At 40.9% G+C, this 23890-nt stretch overlaps 1 protein-coding gene across 1 annotated transcript in view; it reads right to left on the minus strand.

The window, feature by feature from the left end:
• Positions 1–840: 840 nt before the first annotated feature.
• Positions 841–23890, minus strand: part of CUL3 (cullin 3) — a 96235-nt gene continuing 73185 nt past the window's right edge. Inside the window, exons 9-16 of the mRNA XM_006276482.4 lie at positions 22488–22658; positions 19461–19568; positions 11880–12004; positions 11440–11536; positions 10003–10137; positions 6001–6187; positions 2595–2740; positions 841–1317 (exon numbers count right to left, since the gene is read on the minus strand). Coding sequence (XP_006276544.1) covers positions 1186–1317; positions 2595–2740; positions 6001–6187; positions 10003–10137; positions 11440–11536; positions 11880–12004; positions 19461–19568; positions 22488–22658 — 1101 coding nt within the window. The 3' untranslated portion in view covers positions 841–1185. The remainder of the gene's footprint in view (positions 1318–2594; positions 2741–6000; positions 6188–10002; positions 10138–11439; positions 11537–11879; positions 12005–19460; positions 19569–22487; positions 22659–23890) is intronic.

Here is a 23890-nt window from a genome sequence, read left to right on the forward strand (position 1 = left end):
GAATAACAATTACAGTGAATTGCAACTTGGAAATAGATTGTTGAACCATACTAGCTGTTAAGTGAAAAAAAGTTGTTCTATAAGAACTGAAGATTTCATTAAGATTAAAGTAACAATATTTATTGCATTTTTAGATTTAATTTTAAAACAATTAATAGTGCACAATGGCTTCATTTTAATTTCCTGAAATAGGTACGTATGGTGGAAAATCCTCTGGCCATAAACCCCTCTATGGCATATATAAACAAAGTACTGTCTGGTGCGTTTCCCCAGGGGACAGTATTTATGTTCAATCAATTGCCGTCCCTGTACTCTAACACACTTAGTTGTTTGTGTACACTAAATCCATTTATTTTAAATGTGTTTTGTCTACATTAAGTGAAATAAAAACATCGCCCTGTACAATCCACTATCAGCAGTGAGTACAACAGCCAAAATTATTATACAGTTTATACACACTAAAATCTTTCCTTTTCTTTTTCCTATAAAGAATCCAGAACAAACCTAATCAATATAGAACTTATTTTAGAAGAATTCAAATTACAGAAGGGAAAGCCAAAATTATTACTGTCTTTACTGAGCCCCAAAAGGTTCCTGATCGTATTGCTGGAACAATAGTGAGTGCAGCCGGAATAGTGAAGCATGCTAAAATTGTATTTCCGGGTCTTTATAAGATTACCAAATATTTAAATTAACATGGCTAGTTAAAGAAATGTCTGAAGCAGAGCAATATACCTGGGAATTCTGTCTTACCAGTTGTGGGCTTTTTAAAACCCAATTTATACAATGCGCGAGGTGCTAAGCAACACTACAGAAACACATTTACATCAACACTGAAAATCTGGGGAAATGAAATTCCAACAATTTATTTTTTAATGAGCTGTATTTTCTAAATTTGTTTTTATTTTTCTGTTTTCATACAATATTGAAAACAAACGCGGCACATTCACATTTTCCCGAGGAATTGTAAGGATGATCTCTACAGGGATAACGTTGAAAAGCCTGAAGCTCAATCAACTGATGTTGAAAACTCTCAAAAGGAGTAAAAGGCTTGATCTGAATGGTCTAGAACATGTATTGTAATTTAATAGAAGAGATGGTCGTCTTAATATTAATGATTTAAAAGAACTTCCCAGTTCATGCGAAGAATATAGTCCAAGAATAAATCAAATTTTTGAACGCATTTTATGCTACGTAAGTGTATACTTTGCGATCCTCAGGTGTTCGTGCCAAATATTCTCTCTCAATAAGTCCTTCAATACGTTTTTTAATAACAACTGGACTCGGTAAGAATCGGGCTTTCAGCTGCTGAGTTACCTAGAATATAAAAACAAGATTATGTAATGTGGAATTTCAGGTCACATTAAATGATTAGGCAGCACAACAAACACATACCAAAACATTCATGGAAACCCCTTTTAAAAATACATGTAGTCATCTGCACACTAAGGGTGCCTCTGCATGTGTGGTATGTGGTGCACAGACCCATCTTCAGCGTCACACTACCATGCAGGAGATCCCAGGGTTAAAAGACCCCAGACCATAAAAAAGTGTGGCGATGCATGTGGTGGCAGCACGTGCCACCCTAAACCAGAGCCTGGAGGCTGGAGCCAAACTGCCAGCCAGGCTTCCTGTTGCAAAAGCATTGTGGCTGCAGCTCCCAGATGCCCCCAGGACCCCAGGTAAAGCTGCTGGGGCCAGCACAGTTGGTAGCCACTGAGGTAACCTGCCATGCGCCAGAGCACAAGGTGTGCTGCTGTTACCTGTCCCCAGGGAAACATGTTCCTGCTCATCTGGATGCATCCTAAGATTTTTAACTTGCTTAATACTGAAGTTTGTAACAGAAATAGGTTTGGGCCAAGCCAAAAATAAATTAGTATCTTTATTCCTGTACTACTGATACATCACATCCAATATTCTGCCTGCACTAGCAGTCACTGGCTCAGGCAAAGAGAAAACTTGATAATGCATCAGGACAATTAAGGAATGATGCATATAGAGGAAAACATTTTTCCCTGCACCAACACAAATCAACTTGTATTCTGAAGTATATGACACTGGTGCAAACACCATCTATGTGCTAAGTTTTCTTATAATAAAATGTGAATTTTACTACAAAAATAACCAAAGTGCTATTCTCTGGAGTACTGCCTGGTCTGAGAATTCTCCACTATCTAACCACTGTGGTTATGATGGGCTGGAAAATATCTGCTGTTCCTAAAAAAAAGCAAAGTTTCACATTTCAAACTAAAAGGATCAAGACTCTTCCCTTACTGAAGATCCACTCTTTGTTTAGCAAAGACTGCAATGCAGGATACTGATCTTTAGTGTTCAATATATTACTTTGTGTAATAAAACTTTAATTTAAGAAACTGTTTACATAATCTCCTTTAGTGCCTGTAATTAACAGATTCCCTCCTACCCATCTGGGGTGTTTCAGATCTCTTAAAACTAGGTTTTAGAAAGAAATATTAAGCGTCTCAATAACAGTACTACTGTGGGATCTAATCGCCGATAGTGTTCTGTAACACTGCAGAACTGAAAGGAGTAATAACTGTCAGAGAAATCTCTTGTCAACACCAGAGACACATTACCTCTGCTACTAGCACATTATGCTGCATCTTCTTTCTAGATTTCATTATCCGAACTATAGCAGCCTCTATCTCATGTTTTCTGTCATCATCTACTTTCTGCCTTGTTTCTTTTCGTTCTGGATCTGATTCCCCTTGTTTGGCAGCAACTAAAAGAAAAGGTGAAATACCATAGGCCAAGTCAAAATAATGCATTTCAGTAGGGTTAACATGCATGAAATCTCATTTGAGTCACAATGAAGTTAGTTATTTCTTGCTTGCAATGTTTTCAAATATGGTTTTTTAATTAAATGAGGCCACAAGAACTAAGATGCATATAGTAGTCAACACATCATTATGTTTGCTTGTCAATAGTGAATAGCAACTGACATCTTACTGTAGAAGTTAAACAGTACTAAAAAGCCTGCCTGCAGAACTCTGGCTACTGTGCACAATTCTGCTCACTAAAATGACACTGGTTTTGCCAAATTAATTGTTGGCTAAGGATTATACCTGAAGTTTTCTGAAATTAAAAATACTTTTCCATTTTTTTCAACAAATTAAATTGTTGGGACAGTGCAATCCAATTTTTGAAGTCAGGTTTTTCTACCGTTGCTTATCAGGATATGGTTGGTTCATTTCAAAATTTAGCAGTTTGGGAATTCCAACATGGTAAACCGAATCACAGAGTAATAGAGAAATTAATGTTGGAAGGGACCTCAAGAGATCATCTAGTCCAATTCCCTGCTCAGAGAAGGACCATCCCTAATTAAATCATTCCAGCCAAGACTCTGTTGAGCAAGGCCTTAAAAACCTCCAAGGACGGAGATTCTACAACCTCTCTAGGTAACCCATTCCAGTTCCTAGTGAGAAGGTTTTTTTCCTAGTATCTAGCCTAGACTTCCCTTGCTGCAACTTGAAACCATTGCTTCTTGTTCTGTCATCTGCCACCATTGAAAACAGCCTAGCTCCATCCTCTTTGGAATCACCCTTCAGGTAGTTAAAGGCTTCTATCAAATCTCCCCATCTTCTCTTCTGAAGACTAAATAAGTTTAGTTCCCTCAGCCTCTCCTCAAAAGTTCTGTGCCCCAGCTCCCAAACCATTTTCATTGTCCTCCACTGGACTCTCTCCAACTTGCCCACATCCTTTCTCTAGTGGGAGGCCCAAAACTAGATACAGCTTTTTAAAGGTCTTGGGTGTGCATGGCAAGCCTTGGGAGCATGGTGCCCTCCCCATTTGCCTGAAAGGATTGAGTGGGGATGCAGGGTCCAGGACCTAGTGATGCCTTCGGCCTGATCCCACTGATTAGGGAGGGGATGGCTGCATCCTAGACCCTTAGGCTGCCCCCACAGCAGATCTCTATGATCAGCTGAGCATCAAGATGTCATGGGTCAGCCCCAACATGACGTGCATTCAATTTAAGGCATGATACAAATGAGCCAAAAAACGGGTAGGCATTGCATGTGGAATACCTTTGTGGCGCGTTTGCTATATGACACCACAAACTGGAGTCACTGTGTAGCTGGGTTACTATTTATGGTGCGATTAAAACCTTAATGTCCTAAATATATGCATCAGGACTAAGCCTGTACGAAGCAGCAAGTATTCGCTTTAGATTCAGATTTGGCCTATTTGGAGGGACAGCAATTCGATTCAGTGATTTGAATCACTGTCCCAATTCGATTCAGCTGATTCGGATTCGGAGATTCGTCCATAGACTATAATGGGGAATCACTAAAATACCTATAACTTTGTAATTTTTTTGCAGATTCAGATGAAAACAGCAGAGATGGTAGCCACTTTTGAGGGCATGAAGCCTGCCAAATTTCAAGGAGATAGATGTAGGGGTTTCTGTGAAAGTGCACCTCAAACTCTTGAAAGCAAAATTCATATCACTTGTATGTGTGGGGAAAGATCACAGTCACTGGCCAGCTACAGATGTTAATATCAGAGCAGTCTTTCCCCACCCCCCAGCCCTTTCCATATATGCGCGATCATCCCACCCCCTCCCTCTTCTCAGCTTCTGCTTGCTGCAAGCCTTCCAAATCTCCCCGAATTGATTCAGAGGCTTCCGATTCAATTTGGACCTTTTAATGGGTCTCCCGATTCAATTCAGATTCGGAGATTCGGCCACAGAATTGGGCCGAATTTCCTCCGAATCGAATCAGTTACCAAAGCTTCACACAGCCCTAGCCAGGACCCTAAAATAATTAGCAACAAGAAAAACATCAAACAAATCACTTCGCTCTCTTTAACTGCATCTCCCTTCTACTTTTACCAGCATTTAATTGTGTCCTTTTTCTGCCATCACTGATTTCTTACTTTTTCCCCCCCCTCACTCTCACTTCCTATAAATATGACTTCAGAACATCTTTTCTTTTTCTGAATAGGTGCGCCTCCTTACTAAGATCCCTTTCCCCTCTTAATTTCTCGACATAGAGCCGCTGAGCATTTATGGCTTTTCGTTAAGAGTGAGCATGCACCATGTTTTAACCTTCAGTTTTTCACTAGAGAATGTAAAGATACATTTTCTCAGAGGGATCAAAACTAGCTCTACACTGCCAGAGTGCTAAGAAACAGAAAAGAACCTAGATTCGGTCACCCCTGAAAAAAATCTGATCAGCTTTATAGTAAACTGCTTTTACAACTGATTGGATTTACATTACATTAATGAGTATTTTAAGATCCACAGAGGACTGCAGGGCAAGATTAATGTTGAACTGGAACAGCTGGGGGCAAACTGTGGCCCATGGTGCCAGCTGGGTTGCAAGCTGCAGCTTGTCTTAGTAAAAGGTTCCCAACCTCTGGTTTAAGATGTCTGCTGCTTTATCCAAAACTACAGTTTTTAGAAAAAAAGGTTAAATGGTTGCAATATTAGAAGTATCTGGCATCAGACAGACCATTTTCAGTAGTAATTTCTATTTTATGCACAAAAATCTCTTTTTAAATGCTGTCACTGGGTGTTGAGATAGGAGCTGGATCTGAGTTTTTATATGAAGTGTGATAATATCAGGTATTACTATCTTACATTGAAATAGCTAAAGCATATTCTATCCAAAGATCTAAATATAGTTGGCGATAATTTTCAACACTTTTGTGAGTTAGGCAAGTGATTTCAATTGATTTCAATTTAGGAAAGTGAACTCAGATCAAACCGCTGCTCAAACCAAGCTTGATTTAAAGCTTTGGTGCTTTAATTTCCTTTTTTGCTGAAGATGACTGAGCATTTTGAGAACATTCCCCGTTCACTTAACCATTACTTCCTGCAGTTAAATTTTCATTTTCAGCTACTAGCCTGTGACAGCAGTACATTTTATTGATTATTAATTTCCTCTGGCTGGTATAAAGTGTTAAGTTTGCAATGTAAAATCCCAATGCTTTATAAATTAAGATGTGAAACATATCAGCAACTAAAAAAAAATCACTTACCCGTTTGAATCTTGACTCTGTGCAGTTTTGATGTGAACTGATCATTCACTGTAAATATATGACCATTTTCTATTTCTTTCGATTTAGGCTCTTTTGTAAGAACTCGTTGTGTTGGCTTGCCACATGCAAGGGATTGTAGGGCTCTAACAAGCTCTCTTTCAGGGATATCAGTTTCTTGTTGAATTTCCTGAAAGAAAACCATGACATCATAATTAGTTTATGATTAATATCAGAATAGGTTAGGTACTGTACTTTGCAAAAGACAGTACTGACTGTACAAAAAGTTAATCCTTTGCCCTCAAAACAGTTTACTGATGTTTATAGTCTTTAGAACATTGACAAATTAGACTTATCACCGAATGAGTTAACAAGTGCTGTGTAAAATGGTTAAAAGATTGATAATTTGGTTTCAAGAAAGTGGGCTTCTTGAAGTATAATTTTAAGAAAACAATTGTCAACCCAATAAAACCAGCTGAATGAATAATTAGGTCTCCTAAGCACATTAAATGATAAGTGAACATTTATCTCCTGAGAAAGTGGACTATTCCCTTTCACTTATCTCCAGCATTTGCTGGAGTGAAACCTGAGCTCCAAAGGAACTTATATCATCACTTCAGTGGAAAGTACATACAGTCCATGCATCAATGAAATTCCTGACACAGGCCTATGCAAATATCTTACTAAGCCAGCAGAAGCAGTACTTTAATATGAAAAACTCACAGTCGTACAGGTATTATTAAAGTCTATCTTGAATCTGAAACTATACTTTTCAAAAGCAAATTCTCATGACTCTGCAGAGTATATACTTCTGACAGAGTAAACAACTATACAAGATTGGTTTAGTTTCTGTCCCTCCCCACTTCCAAACAAAACCAATTCAGTTTTGTTCATCTTGACTCAAGCAAGAGATGAAATCTGAAGGAGGATGGCAAACAGTAACAGTGTTAAACTTATAACGCTACCACATAGAGGGCATGACAACCTTGTTGGAAAGCATACCACAGATTACCCTCAAACCCTTCCAGCGCACCACTCTGACTTGCTTTTCATGTCCAGTCTACTGTTGTGCTTTTTGCTCTCATTCCAGTGTTCCCTACCTGAACCACTGCTCAGCTTTCTGCTCTATCTGCTGCTGTGCAGTCTGTCCCCTCCCTGATCTGCCACATGCCACAAACATAACACTACTTGTGGCATGAATGCTGCAGGCTGGCCACCCCTAGCAAAAAGAATTAGAAGGCCCACTTTTCAAGATGTGTAATCAACTTGTCTGTCATGTCACTCAAACTTTCATGTACTTTTGTAGTTAGAGCTTCTCAAGCAGATAATTTGCTAGGTAAGACATAGTATGCTAGTTTTAACACGCTTACATAGTTGGATGCACATTTAGAAGGTTATTGTCTCCAAGAACTCAATAGAGAGCCATTTGGAAGCTCAGTCATCAATCTTCATTTTCCAGTTAACTGGGCATAGTAATACAGAAGATGTTGAAATATTTCTGAACTTTTGCAAAATGCTTCAGGACTTTACTAGCAGTTAGTATTTCCTCAAATATAACTAGTATGCTGAAGACTCTTGTATCTATAGTTAAAGATGGCTGTATTCAAAATCTCTACTTTTTTATTGGGTGACAAAAGAGTATTTCATACTTCTGTCTGTACAGTGTTCTTAGATGGCACTGTCAGCAGACAGGAATTAAAGTAGATCCAAATTTTATTTTTGTATTCAGTTCCCAGATGCTATGGGCACGTCATTAAGATGGATTCCAAGTGCAGTGCTAAATTATGACCCCATGCAACCCAATTCCACATAACCATTTTAATGGTGGACAAGTGAGAATAGTTATTCAGTTCTCACATAAGTATGAAATAACCCTCTGAATATTTAAAAGGAATAAAGTTTTAAAGAAATATGGTGCCATTCTTAGACTTTTGTTTTCAAAGTAGAACTATACTTTAAAGTTTTAGTAATTCATGTAACAAGCTTGCTGAACCCCTGCAGTGCTAAGATTTGCCAGAACAAATTAGACATTTAAAGTTCCTTGCTTTTCAGCTTAAAGGCTAACATTAATACATGGGCTACAGACAGGAGTTACACATAAACTGGTTTAAATGATCAGAAACGGACTTAACGTGTAACAGAACAGAAGCTCAGTGCACGTAGACCAGTTTCAAAATGGCTGAAACTGGTTTAAGATAAATCTGGTTAAATGTAGATCAGACTTAACTGATTTGGGTCAAACTGGTTTAGGAAACTTCTGTCCCAAACCCCTTCCTGGTTTCAAGTTAAATCACACTCCCCCAGCATCCCAGCATTTTGCAGCTGTGGGCTGGTCTGTGCTGTCTGCTGCAGAGAACAGGGCTGGCCCCACCCCTCTGCTCCCTAGCTGGAGCAGTGAGGGCTGGCTGATGAGAGACGGGGAGGGGGGGCCAAGCCCAGCTGGGAATGCAGCCCAGTCTGCAGGGGGGGGCCGGGGGGGCAAACCCCAGATGAGGTCTGGGGCCAGGGAGGGGGGTTACACACCCCTTTCCCTGCTCAAACTTACTGTTCACTGCAACTGTGGACTACAAATCCCAGAGGCTCCTGGAAGCAGGAAGATGAAGCTATGAACAACCCTGCAGAGTGCTGCTGCTATAAATCTGGACTGGGGGCAGTAGGAAGAGGAAGTGAACAAATACACAGCCAGAAAGCCATGCTCTAGTGCCCCTGGCTTTTGGCCTGAGCCTCTGCAAGCATGTGGCTGCATTTCCAAAGTCAAAGGTAAATAAATGTCTGTTCACTTCCATTTAATCTGTGCATCTTAAACTAACCTGCAAACATTGAACTGATTCAGCCTCAGGCTTCTGACTGTCTGTACTTAGCCATAATGATAAGCTAACTGTGCTGTTCTATACAATTCCCTGTTTCCTAAGTTGTATTTCACTCATTTCAATTAAATTATTTTAAAAACTTTCTGCAACACATCTAAAAGCATAACATTCTATAACTATCTATATCCATTATTTATAGATGACCAAAAAAATTGTAAATGTTAGCATCATGCATATAGATAAGCTGCATGCTTCGCAAAATTTTCTTGAAATATGTTAATGTGGATCAAAGTGCATTTAATTCCCTGCTGATAACCAAAAAGTCCCCCTCACTATCTTTAAATGTGTAACTGGTACTTGGCAGACAAGGTTCCTTGGGTGAATCTGCTATCTTTTATTAGACCAACCCAAATAGTTGGAGAATAGTTATTAAGCAAGCTTTCGACTTCAAAAACCCTTCATCAGGCTAAGGAAGTTTCAGTAGTTGGTGTGTGCTCTGCCTGGATGGAAACTGGTACTTGTTCACTTGTATTGTAATTTAAGTACAATATAACCTCTTAAATCTGGATATCAAAAATCTGGAATTTTCAAAAATCCAGCACATTGGGGAGTAGCAGTGGCCAGTCCTGGAGCAGCGGCGAGGGAAACTTGCACGTGGTGGCTGCCACCATCCTCCATCACCCTGCATTGCTGCTCCGCAGCAGCCACTACTCTCCCTTATGCCCTACCCGGCCCTGCCACCAGCCACTGCTCTGGTTTAAAAAAATCCAGAATTTTCAAATTTATGGCAGGCAGGTGCTCAGTCCTGAGCATACTGGATTTATGAGGTTATACTGTATAACCACTAGTTTGTTTCTATCCCATTTGTTTTTCAAGTTTCAGTCTGCCATGCAATTTTAAAGCTAAATTACAATAATCTAAATTTTGTCTCAAAAATAAATTTTAAAGCAGTGGTAGTCAGTATTATTTGAAGAAACTAAAGTGAAGTGCACCTTAAACTGTAATACTTGCATGGTAAGCTTTGTTACGTACTTAAACTTAATGCCTCAAGACAGCACCTGAACAACATACCAATGAGATGTCTACACCATAAGGTCTAGATGAGAAACCATGACCTCTTGACAAAACTGACATCTGTTTGCAAGGGTCAGTTTAATAATTATTTAAAGCTTGCTTAAAAAACCACACTTCTTACCTCAAACGTGTATTTTTCTCTGTTGTTAAAGAGCATTAGTATCGTCATCTGGAAAGTGGAAACTTGCAGTATGTGTTTCCGTGTGTTTGAGCCAGTTACTTGGGCACCTCCTACACCAACCTCAGAGCCGTCTTCCTGTTTTAATTTAAAAAATCATAAAATTACTTATAGGAATCTAACTGGACCTCCTAAATCAGCTTTCCATTAAACGGAAGACTCTGCTTATGAGTATTAACTACAACATTTTTAAATACATACAATTATCAGAGTGGTATATGCTAGGTGTTTCCTTTGCCAACCCTCTCCAAGGCTCTTTCAGCATCCTAACTTCCCACCTTCCCCCACATTTGTCGTTAGTGCTGCACCTGAGCTACCTGTCCATTGCTCCAGTGACACCAGGCCCAAGCCTCTTATTAATCCCTTTTGAGGGCATCCCATAAATCAGGCTTGTTTTGCAGCTATGCTTGAATGCCCTCTTTGTCTCTGTGCGTCATGCAATCTCTTTTTTCCACCTCAGTGGTACTCAGCAGGCTGGGTGGGCATTGCCTGGTTCATCCACAGCTTGATCCAGCCAGTAGTCAAAATCTAGTGCCCAGGGAAGGTGCAGTGGGGCCCCATCCAGCCATGTGAAGGGATCATGACCTGGCTCTGATCCAGCCGTGCGGAGGCAGGGGGCATGGCCCAGACACATGGGAGGAAGGGGGCATGGCACAGTTCCAAACTAGTTATGCAGGGGAAGGGGGCATGGCCCAGCCCCAATCCAGCCATGCAGGAGGAAGGGGCATGGTCCAGCTCTGACCTGCTGCCTGGACCTTGGGCATCTGGAAGCAGGGGAGGGTGGGAGTATTAAATGCCATCACTCCCCCACTGCCAAATTTCCCAACCTGTGAGAAGCCCCACAGGCCACATGACATGGCTCTGTGGGCTGCAACTGGCCCACAGGCTGGAGGTTAAGCACCCTTGGCTCTAATTTAAGATTAGCTTTCCAGTACTGATCTCTTCAGTGCATGCTACATTTGTTTCTCATGCATATCAGATTGAGATTCAATAAATTCAGCAAATATTATAAGTTAGTGGCACTCTGTATGTGAAACTAGAACAGGTTTGGCTTTAAAATATATGTAAGTACAATGAAATAACTCTGGAAAAACAACCTGATTTCACTATGAACAGATTCACAGTTTAAATTTAACACATATTTGGAATGTTACTTGTGACAACAATCACCATTCTATGTTATAGAAAAGCTAGCAAGTTGGATAGTTTCAAATTTGATTCTAGCTTCCAGAAAATAAGCATTATATGTATATTCCAAATTGCTGTCAGGGATAGAATTGGTTGTAGAAGGAATGGAGCATATCTAACATTGCAAAACTTGCCAAAAGCCTACAAGTATACAGTGTTTTAAGTTAACGCTTGTACAATCTTGAAGTTTACCTTTTTAACAGGGCCATAGAAAGTGGCATTGAGATCTGCAGAACCCATATGATGCTGAAGCGTCAGTTGTCGACCACTATGTTTAGCTAAATAAAACCTATAATACAAATAAAATGGAATTTGTGAAATTAAAATGGAAAGAAGTTACATTTTTATACCTTGTATATTACCCGGAGTTGTCCCAAAGCATTTCAGGTAACTACTGAGAACATTCCTAGCCTTTCAGGATGAAATATACTAAGTGTAATTTATAGGTTACTCTTAAAAGCATTAAATTAAATTTAACTGGAAGTCTCATTTGAAACAAAAAAGACAGGCAATAAGCAGTCAGTTTTCTAACTTTCTAGCTTTTAAAATATAGTTTTAAAATTCTTGTAACTACCTTATCAAAAACATTTATTTTACAAGACAGAGTACCAAATGCCTAATTTAACACGTACCTTCTAAATATTTCAAAAGCATGTCTGGGGGCTGGCGGGATGTTACACTTTGGTGTGGCTGACTGGGTAGGCCAGTAACCTGTTGTGAGAACCCTCACTGTGAGATCAACACCACCTAATGAAACCTGCAGAGTAATTGGAAGAAGGAGCGCACAATTTAAAAACAAAAGTTTTGCATCCTTGTTCATTGTTATAATTAGTCATTCACTTTCCATAAGCTAAGGATACAATACACTTGCCATACTTTCCAAGAAGAGCAAATTAAGTCATCACTGTTGGTAAAGGAGCCAAAAGAAATCAGAAGAACAGCCAGAAAGAACTAACATTGTTCCCATCTGGCATTTAGGACTGTACAGAATTTGACAATGTAAAGTAATAGGCAAAAGCAAATATTTGTGATGATAAACAGAAATTCTGAAATTCGCATCACCTCACAGCCAAATCTGTCATTTATGACCTCCTACTGTTACTTTGTTTTTAAAACAGTTGACTATCTAGAAGAAAGCAGGTGGCTAACCATATGAATTAAAACCAAAAAAAGTTATGTACTTGCCCTATGGCACAATATGATAAGAAAATTTCACAGCATCTGATGAAGTGAGCTCAGGCTCATGAAACCTCAAGCTGATTTGGTTAGTCTATACAGTGCAAATATACCCTGCCTTCTGCCTAAATAAATAGCTTGCTATTTAACATAGGGAGTTAACAAGAGTGAGTTAACTCATACCTTTCCTTTTCTCAAGTTTTAAAATAGAAAACCATTTACCTTACCATATATTTTACTTTAATTTTGCATCAAGAAATGGTTTCTCTCAAGTTGGAGAAAATAATCGGCTTAAATTCTTGTTCTAAAATAAATGAACTTAACTTTGGTATTTGCACAGGTTGAAAACACTTGAAATGAAGTTCTGAGTTAAATTGTTTCATCAGTAGGTGGCACACAACTATTTGCAATCAAGGTGTACTTGTTAGCTACAGTCAACTAAATTCAACTGCATTAAACTTGTAAGTAAAAGTATAGGAAAATGAATGTGGGCTTATTATAATTAATACTTTCAAAGAACATGCATCACAGGCAGGTACTTTTCTCTCTAAAACAAAGTGTAATTAAACGCTTCTAGATTCTTACATACTACAAGAAAACCTAAGATAAAGGAATAGATACAGCACATTAGATTAAAAAGCCATAAAAGTCATGGAAATGAAACTCTGACTCTTTCAAAGTTAAATAGCAGGACAGCCTCCCTGAACAGCATTAAAATGTAATTTTTATATTACAAAAGTACAGTAAAAGTTCTGTTAACCGGCATCTTATAAGCCAGCATGCTCAATTAACCGGCATGCCGGCTTGTAAGGTAAAGTGAAACCGGAAGTGCCCACCGTGGCACTTCTGGTTTCTCTGAGCCCCAACAGGCTGGGACAAAGCAGCCTGTGCTGACGAGCCCCCATGGCCCGGGGCCATAACAGGCTGTGCGGGGTCTGCCTCCATATCCTGCGGGGCCCACAGGGGGACCAACTGGCCAGGAGGTCGGCCACCTCCAGTTGGGTCCAAGGTGCTAGCTCTGAGCAGGCAGGGTCCTGCCACTGGCCTCCCTAGCATGAATTCTGGTGTTCCCCGTTTGAACGCTGATAAAAAAAAATCTCAAAATCACTCTGTAAATTACCCTGAAATCCATGTTCCTCCACAACTGAAACAAAAGACCACTATAATATATATATATATATATATATATATATATATAGAGAGAGAGAGAGAGAGAGAGAGAGAGAGAGAGAGAGAGAGAGAGAGAGAGAGAGAGAGAGAGATCGAGATCGAGATCGATCGATCGGTTGGGCAATGTTTTATTGATATATCTATAGCGTTAAAGCAAATTTGAAGCCTACCACTGTCTCTATCATCATAATAAAGTCAATTCTAAATATTTATACGTTTTGCTGCCTCCCACCCCCTCAACAGGGCCCACATGCCCCACCCCTGCTTGCTCCCTCAGCCCCCTGAATTGCTGCCCCACTTGCCCCATCCCCCGACGGCTCCTGTAGCCCCCCCTGATGGCTGCCCCCCCCCCAGCCCCCTCAATAGCTGTCCCACCCGGCCCCATCCCCTGCTTGCACCCCAACCCCCCCCCAGTCCCCCATGGCTGCCCCCCCCACCCCAGCCTCTGGCACGTTAGAAAAAAAAAAAGCCTCTACTAACCACAGGAGCAGGGGCCGTGGGGCCTCCTGGCAGAGCGCCCCCCATGCAGCATGGGGCAGCAGAGCCGTCACCTGGCCCTGCACTGTGCGGTGGGTCCCCAATGACCCCCAAGGCAGCTGCTAGTGCTGGTGAGTGCAGGGGGTGAGGGGTTGTTTTTATAAAATTGCTAGGATGCTGGGGCCTGGAAGGGCAGTGATGGGGGAGCTGTGGCAGCCATCAGGGAGTCTCGTAGGGGGGCAGGCAGGGGATGCGGCCAGGCAGGGCAGGAATCAGGGGGACTCGGGGGACAGCAATGGGAGTCTGGGGTCCCCTCCTCCAGCCCCCCCCCCCCACTTACCAGCAGGAGCCCGGGTCCAGCTCCCTGCAGTTGGCATGCTGCTTGTCCTGCACAGGTAGTCAGTGTGCTTTAGCACCAGGGTGAGGGCCAGCCACAGAGATGCTCTGGCTGCTACCAGAGCTGTTTTGTGGAGGACCCAACCTCCGGCTGCCTCTTCCCCGCTTTTTTCCGTCATGGCTCTTTTTGACCCCTGGATATCCAGGGGTCTAATTTTGCCTCCACAGCGTAGGGAATATTTTCTCATTCCCACACATGCCTCTTGCAGCATCTCAAAGGGCTTTGACACACTGTAAGATGCATGTGCTTACAGCCCCATGAGATTGCTTTCTTCGTCACTGTGTGCCCAGCATCAACTAAGGGAAGGAGTGTGTCTCAACCATGTAACCTGAACTGCATCATCTCTAAACTGCAAAATTTAGGTTTATTGGTATCTCAGTTTTGACTTTTGCCAATCCAGAACTTCTCTTTGTGTGAAACTGTCCACACTGCAATAAACTTGCAAAATATGTTGTTAACTTGGTTTTAAAACCAAGAGGCTTTGAATAGAGAAGAATATCTGGTTCCTGACCTTTTCTAGGAGAGGTCATGTATATGCAATGTGTGCAAATTATTTAAACTGAAACATAATAGGCCTTTCTTTATGGAAAATGTTAGGACCTATGGCACTACAACAGTAACATAAAAACTTCTCAACTCCATCCAAACTGCCAACAATTTTTATCACAGAACTGTTCTGCTAGGGAAATATATACTCTTCTTTTTGCTTCAAGTATTCTAGACATTTAATAAAAACTCAGCAATAAGGCTAGCCAAAGGGAAACCATGAAATGAATGACTGCCGTCCATCAAGATTAAGATACCTCCCTCCTTTGAATCAAGTCTCCTTTAACATTTAAGTATCAAAAAGCATGTAACATGCCTCTTACTCCTAATTAAATAAGAACTTTCTCTCCAATTTCAGAATATTAAACTCAAGACCTAGAATGACTCTTTTAGACCCAATATTTAGAAAAAACCTTTCCCTTATGAATTCACATTAAGGAATTACAGGAGAGGGGATTTCTATAACCTGATACTGTAAAATCTTCCTTTTTAAAACAAATGAAGAGTTTTAATTATTTCAATTTTCCAGAATAAAAAAACCGTGCCGGAGAAGCTAAAGTTATCTGGGTTTCAAGGATGCCCAAATCTTCCTACAGATACAGCTATAAGACAAAATCCATCAGACTGATCACACTCAGCAACACTTTGCCTAGTTATCATGGGACATACTTCTTGAAAGTAACTGCTGGTGGTGTCCTTTGGTGAAACATCTAAACCCAATCTTCACCAAAAGCAGATAAATATCAGGATGCACTGAAGGAATCACCTGCTACTGATTCCTTCAGTGAAAGACTCTAACATTATTCAAACACCTTAAATCTTCAAGAATGCTATATATATTCTCATGCACTGTCTAGAGAAAATGAGAAAGATTAAACTGGTGGTTCTCAACCTTTTTGAACTTCACGCACTCCTCAATGGAATTGAGGCATCCCTCTATAACTTTTATGAGTTGAACGGAACCTAATTTTTTAAAAGTTTATATATTACTACAGTGCTTATCACCTTACACAAGGCCTGGGAAGTAGAGGTGAGGATCATCTAGGCAGGGACAATCGTTAACCTAACTTAGCTGCTTATCTCCTCACATGTCACTGATGATCTCATACCTTGCAGCTTCCTTTAAACATCTAGAAGTGCTTGGGCACCCTGGTTGAGAATCACACGCTTAAACATACCTCAAACACTTGAGAAGGAATGTCTGTAGTGGACTCTTTATGTGGTGGACTCTTTAGTACCTGGGAAGTTGTAACAGGCTTGAGCCTACTTCTTTGATTTCTCTAAATCAGGGCTGTCAAGCTTCAAAGTGGCCGTGGGGGCAAAAACACATGGGGGAGCACAAGTGGGGGTCCATGAGTTCCCCCAGGTTGTACACCCCACATACACAGATGAACATTTACCTTCCCTGCTGCACTGTGCAGGTAGGTGCTCCCCCATGCGGTGCAGCACCCTGCCACATCCTCACTTTCCTATGGTGTATGGGTGACCTGGGCTGCCAGCACTGCAAGCTTTGCTGTGCTGTACTGTATCACCTCTCCAGCAGAGGCCTGCAGCACAAACCAAGGGAGGGAGGGAGGGAGGACAGTTGCTGCTACAGCTGGTACAGCAGGGGCAGTGGAAGTTGGGTGAGAACCCAGGGAGCAAATGTTAATCCCCCTCAGGGCACATACATCCCACAAGTCCACCACTTGGACAGCCTTGCTCTAAATCTATTTCCAAATTATTCATGAGTACAAGCCCCCACAATAACTAAAAATATTCCCGTGAAGCAAACAATTTAAATTCCCTGTGCTTATCAAAGATTTCAGAGTGCTTTGCATAATCAAAAACATTAAAGCTGAGGTGCTCCCACAAGACAAAAAAAGGCACCATACAGCATTCAGAGATCTGAAGTTGCCTGCACAGAATGTCCTAGTACATCTGATACGTAATGGCCTCTGTTTATCTGTGGACTGGTATTCTTTGGCAGGCTATTGGCATTATCATTGTACTGTGAATCTGAACTGATTGTATAAAAAAAAGTATATGGAGCAAAGTACTTTTGACTACTATAAAGAGAAATAAAGTAAGACAACAATGTTGAAGCACCCAGGGAACAAGACGAACCCATTTACAGGTCTTACATCACAACATGGGTCCTGCCAGCATGAAAAGTGACAGTCTGGGCAAGGGGTCATGGTACCTGCCTGATCCTGAACCAATAATTGGTAGTAGGTAAACTGAAAGAAATGGTTAAGTCTTGTTATACCTTTGATGGAAGAATTCATTTAACCTCTAAACCACTACCGCCACTAAGTCTAGCGGCAGACGTTCAAAAAGCCCAAGTTTGATTTGATTCAATCTTTGTAGGTTAGTCTAACCTGCACAGACTGAACCAGTCTGCAAGTGAATAGACCAAGAGTGGCCACAGTTACTCACCCTGCGAGCCACATATGATCCTCCACTGAAGTTCAAGAGCCAGAAAGCAGGAGGTGGAGAGCAACCCAGAGTGGAGGTGACCCCTCCCTGCACTGCCGAGCCACTCTGGCTTTCCCTGTGGGGAGCACACCCCAGGGTAAGTGGCACAGCTGTAGCCCCCACCCCGGAGCCCAGCGCCTGAGCCAGCAGCCCCTGCAGTGCCTCTGAGCTGGCCCGGGTAGCCCTCTGGGCTACGCTACTGACACGGCTCAGTGACCTTGTCACTGAACTGCAGCTGCCGGGGTGGCCCCAAACCCACAGCCCAGCTCAGTCCAGGCAGTGGAGGCAGGCTGCCCCCAGCAGCTGTGGGGGGAGGAGAGGAGCAGCAGGAATGTCCCTCCAGCACTGCCCTGGGGAGAGGTGGAGGGGGAAGAGTCCCCACCAGCACAGAAAAGATCCCTGGCATAGCCCCACTAAGGTGAAGGCAGCAAGAAGGATTAATTCCTTCCTCCGTCCCTTCTGCCCTGAAGCCAGGGTCTGCCAGCCCCAAGGGCCACCATTGCAGCCCCCTCCCCTCTGCTCCCATCAAACAGGCAGTCTCCGACTGCGGTGGGGAAGGAGGGGAAGAAGGGAAGAATTAATCCCCTCCCTGCCCATTCTATCTTAACAGAGCCATGCTGGCCAGTGTTTTGCCATGTCCCATCCCTGCTTGGGCTAGACAGCAGAGGGGTGGGGCCAGCCCTGCCCAGAGAGCATACTGGGATGCTGAAGGACTGTGGTTTAACTTAAACTAAGAAGAGGTCTGGGACAGACATTGCATAAACCAGTTTGGGCTCAATCAATTAAGCCTGATACTACATTCAACCAGGTTCATCTCAAACCCGTTTTGGCAGTTTTGAAACTGGTTTACGTCCACTGAATGCCTGTTCTGTTACATGTTTAAACCAGTTTCTGATCACTTACAGTGGTTTGTGTGTAATGTCTGTCCTTTGCCTAAGAGGATAGATACAAACTGATTCATGTCTAATGGATCAGCATCATATAACATTTAGTTTGTTTATATGGGTATAACTGACAGACAGGTTACATGCGATTCTTAAATAATAAGGAAGAAAAGAAAAGGGGCTGGCTACATGCCCAGTGTCTTAGTAGATCATAATTACAATAAATATCCAAGATTTAGTTTTCATACTTTCAGATAAAGAACCAGCAAGACCACCTGTAATGATGTCTTGTGTAACTCCAAAAATGTCACTATTAATTTAGTTCATAGATCAAAGCTTAAAATGATTCTGTCAAAGTGCTACCACAGAACTAATCTTGGTTGGCTATGAAAAGCGAATGGATCTCACACAAAACCCTTACCTTACTCAAGAGAGTACATACAAGGAGTCAAAACACAAAGAACTAGATTCCTAAATAGAAACCTGACCAAGAAGATCCCTGCTAAGAAGGAAAATGATATGTAAAGCTGCAGCTTACAGATGGAGCTCATTACTAGTTAGGAGCATGAACTGACAGTCCTGACACTTAAGTCACTTTCTGCCTCAACAGCAAGTTGGTGTGCACCACCTGCTGGGAAAGCAGCTGAACAGTTTTTAAGCCTAGCCCTGAAGCTTTCCCAAACTTGCCATATGCAAGTACAGATGAGACTGTAGTTCTACTACAATTAAGTCTACTTCTACCAAGCACTAAGTCTGTGCAAATGCACAACGCATCTTTTACTTAGTTGGTTAACTTATGTTGTGTCTTGAAGTGAATACAATTTTCAATTATATTTAACTCATTTATGGTAATTACTACATAAAACTATTTAGAATACTGACAGAATAAAAATTTTAAAAGAACTTTATTACTGAGACTAGTTTTCATCAAGTAGTGAGTCAGGTTTCAAATAAACACAGGATAAAACCATTTACTGAATGAGTCAACCAAAGTTGCAACGTGAAACATGTAGCCAGTAAAGGACTGCATGACTCCTAGTACTAAGAACCAAGTTTTTTCTGTACCTAAAGCAGAAGCACAAGAAAAATATATAATTGATTCTTACCCCTGTAGCCTGAAGATGTTGCCTGAATTCATCCATTGTTGTGTTTGAGATGCTCATATCCCTGAACATGCCTTCCAGTTTAGATGTGAATTGACATCCACATTCCGTCTATAAAATAAAGTAGTTATTTCACTGTACCACCACTATAAAAATGTATCTATAAATGCTGCAATCTCAAAACACTGAAAGAAAACACTAAATGCCACAAGTGCCTAAATGCAGAAAAGGTAACTTTGGCTATAATTTTTTAGTTAAATTATCATTCACACCCAGTTTCCAGGTCTTAAGAGAGAAACTCTTCTTTCCATGCAAGGATGAGAAGCAGTGTGTGACATAATACTATGAAATCTGTTTTTCCTTACTGACTGTGTTCAAAACAAACCAGTCAAAAACATATTCTTTATCTCAACCTGCTCTGAAAAGTTAATGCACACATACCCACATAAACCAGCCTTCCTGTAACATGACAATGAATGAAAAACTAATTTTACTCAGCCATCCAAAATCATTAATTGCCCATGACAAGCAAAGTTTTCCAGGTCACTACAACATATCAACTGAGATGACAGAAAGTGTTAAAACCAGACAGTATTGAGCATGTGTGTTGTAAATGTACTTACACAGACAAGACAGCCATATTAATTGAAATGTCTTTAACTTGTGCAAGTCTATGAGAAGACCAACTAATCCTTGCTGACAGCTGTTAACTAATCCTTGCTGCAGCTTGGAGGTACGGTGACCTGCGTCTTTCAAATAACTGAAGTAGGAGAGGCAAGAGAAGCCAGAAAGGCCCCACCTCTAGTCATCTGTGATAAATCTGGAGTGACCAAATTTTACCAACAGATAGTGTAGAACAATTGTGGAAGGCATACCACCAATTAACATCTCATTCCCCCAGTGCCACTCCACTTCCCCTGCCAAATCTGCTGCTCTCCTTTCTGCTCCCAGTCCCATGTTCCCTGCCTGCTCTGCTTATTGTGCTGCCTGTCCTCTCCCCCATCTGCTGTGGGCCAAGTACAGAGACTGCCTGTGCCACTGGTGGCATCCATGTCGCAGGCTGGTTTCCCTAGTGCAGAAGGCTGGTATGTCACGAGACAGGCACTGGCTGTATTTGAAGCTTGTTCTTGCTAACTGCTATGCCACTCTACATATACAGGTAAAAGGCACAATGGGATCTAATGTTCAATCCACACAATCATGCCCCCTGTCATGCCACACATGCATGGCAAGAGGCACAACTGTGTAATTGTGATTTGGTTCTATCACACCTTATTGCCGGTGCACAGGGAACTGCAGATCATGATCCCTGGCTCCCCTGGCTGTGAACACTAAAGATGATGGGGCTTGGGCTCACAGCAGGGGCAGCACTGGGAACACTGCTCCTGCCATGAGCACTGTTGGCTGCAAGGCTCACAGTGGGAGGTTTACAGCAGCAGCTTCCCCCCTGCTGTGAGCCCTGCAGCCTATGTCACTATGGGGCTTGCAGTAGCTACCGTCACTGAGAGCCTCATGTCGCGCAGGGCTCACAGCAGGGGGGAACAAGCTACAATGTTATTACACGTTTTTTGCGGAATAACTTCGTAGCTTTTTGCTTGTTTTATCATGCCATTAATTGGTTGAACACATAGCTGGGTCACAACTTAAGGCATGATTACCTGGTTAATCATGCCTTAAGTGTAACGTGTAGGGGAGGTATAAGTGACCTGTAGGTTACATATACATGGCATAATGCTATGCTGGGCAGGGATACCAGAGCTAAGCTGCATACCAGAGTCAGTACAGCTATGTTAATAAAGCATAGCACTTGAGCTAAATAGCTGTGCTGAAAAGATAACTTGTGTATCTTCTACTTTATTGTGCTACAGGTTCCTTAGAAGAACAGGTCGTCTTCAGCATCTTCAGGTAAAACAGATTAAAGACATTTTTAACTAAGAACAGACGCAGTCTTGCTCACATCTTACAAAGGCAAAGCAGATTCTGCAAGGTGACTTGCTGCCTCCCTTCAGAAGGGACTGTGTGGGACAGAATCAGTAGTTAGGCCAAGTTGTTTAGACTCAACAATCCCTGCTACATGCATGATTTTATTCAACTGAAGATCTGTTAGTCCTATGTGAGACAGGCTGAGGCACAAAATAGCACAGGGTAAATCCAGAGCACCGGCTGTCCAGATCAAATCAGCTAGTATGCCAGTCATTGTTTCTTGTTTTTATTTTCAGTGAGGTCTTGGCAAAATGCTCTAAGGTTTCAGCCAGGATACCATGTTTGGTTTGCACTAGAGCTTGGGTATCTTAGTCTTCCAGATGACCAGATAGAATTATAGGTACCTAATGTCCACTAGTTTATCTCCAACTTCTTCATGAGTTCAGGGTATAGGTTATCAGGTCCACAGGCTTTACCTGTTTTAACTGCCCTTTTTAATCTGGAGTAAAGTGCATCATGGGACATGAAAGGCAGCATAAGGTAAATGTGTTTTCAGAAACTAATATGGTCTCACTATAAAAATGCTAAGTCAAAAAAAGGAGATTCAGAAAGAAGAAATAACATACTCTACAGTTACTGCAGAACTTTTCATTACCCCATCTTGAAGTGCTTTATTTTATGCTCCAAGTGCTCAACAGTATTAAAGATACTGCAAACCCATTTTGCAGATCAGTGAAAATGTGTGGAATAAGAAAAAGGTCAAACTCCCAGTCTCAAACCACTTAATCATACTGTCTTTTGGAGTTGCACTATTAGGAAGAGACTAACTTTTTTGACGACCTATAAGAACAAAACAGTCTAAAATACTTTTCTATTCTATTAGGGACAGACATCACCTAATTCTGTAGTTTTATTTCTTTTTGGACAGGTTAGCCTTTACTGCAAAGAACTAAAAACAGTATTTTTTCAAGTTTATTAAAAACTAAAATTGAATATTTAAATGAAAATAATTTTATGTCAATTACATATTAATTAAAAGAAATCAGAAGTGAAGATAAATTAAAGAACATTTTGAACGTGCTAAAACACATACAGATAATCTTTTACCTTTAATTTTGATATCATATTTTTCTCAGAGTCATCTGAAACACTCTTGTTTGTGAGGAGTCTTCTTGCCAAGTGCTGTTTATAGTAACGTTCAAAAACATCTTTCTCTTGCATAAACCTAAATAAAACCATTGCCTTATCCAATATAGTTTCTACTTCTTGCTCTGTTAGCTGTAAAAGAAATACATAATTTGCTACTTTTAGTATATAAAATATAAAATTTCTTAATTTTTAAAATTAAAGTCTTAGCCCAACAGACGCCCTCCCCTCACTACACATACTCTTCATGAAGAAAAAAAGTACACATCTAAGTCAATTTAACTGGAAAACAATTCAGTTTTGACCCCAGGATTAAACTTCAACATATAAAGGAAACAAGTTCGAACTCTAAAGTATCCTGGTTGACTGCATTTTGAAGGACTTTTCAGCACAACACCACCACCACTAACCTGACACTAACCCTAGATTGGAACCCACCCTGCATATGCAAAGTAGATGATCTGGACCCCCTTTTGCCCAATCTACCAGGTGTAACAAAACAGCAGCACACTAACACACCAAGTAAAAAGGAAAACTCAGGTCAAACTAAAATGAAGACAAGACACTAAAGAGGAAAAAAGTTGTAGTATATGACAGAAGAAAAGTGCCTTACATTTCCCACAACTACTTTAAAATAAAAAAAAAAAATGTACTGTTGAAATATACATTAAAAAAAACAACAATATCATTTTTAAATGAAGGCTGAGACTCCATTTGTAAATCATTTGATGGTCTGCCTGTCAGTCTATGGACTGAGCTGGAGTTCTAGTGCTACAACAGGTAACAAAAAGTAGGTTGACAACAATTTCAACCTTCAACAACAATAACTAACGTAAGTAAGTAAAACTTACAATTTAATTTCTGAAGCATGAACAGAAATCTACGCTGTAAGAACTCTCACACATTCTACTGCAAGCTGAAAATATGTTTCAGGTAAACAGGAAACAGCTACAACTAAAGCCCAAGGCTTTTCAAGCAAATGTTAGCTGCGGGATAATTTTTAGTTAAAGCTGAATATGCTGTTTTACAAAAGCTAGGCTTCTTTATTTAGATATGAACACTTGGTCTGTAATTCTTACCATTTTCAATGACAAGATGCAATTGTAGTGCTGTATTTTCTTTCAAGTTTGAAACGGAATCAATACAACTGAAAAAAAGGGCCACTATCTTTTCAAATCAACTGTAATGTCCTAGTTGTAAGTAAAATATCTTGGTTTATGTGGTTCACTATACAGTTTAGGTATAATATTTTACATTAAAACATGCTAAACTGGTTACATTTAGCCGTGAAGTAAAGCTTGTTTTCCCAATTAATTTAAAAAACTGACAATGGGAATTTGTCGGAAAACTTGGGTATGAGATTA

The sequence above is a fragment of the Alligator mississippiensis genome, chromosome 7 (genome assembly GCF_030867095.1).
Source record: "Alligator mississippiensis isolate rAllMis1 chromosome 7, rAllMis1, whole genome shotgun sequence".
NCBI classification, from domain to species: domain Eukaryota; kingdom Metazoa; phylum Chordata; order Crocodylia; family Alligatoridae; genus Alligator; species Alligator mississippiensis.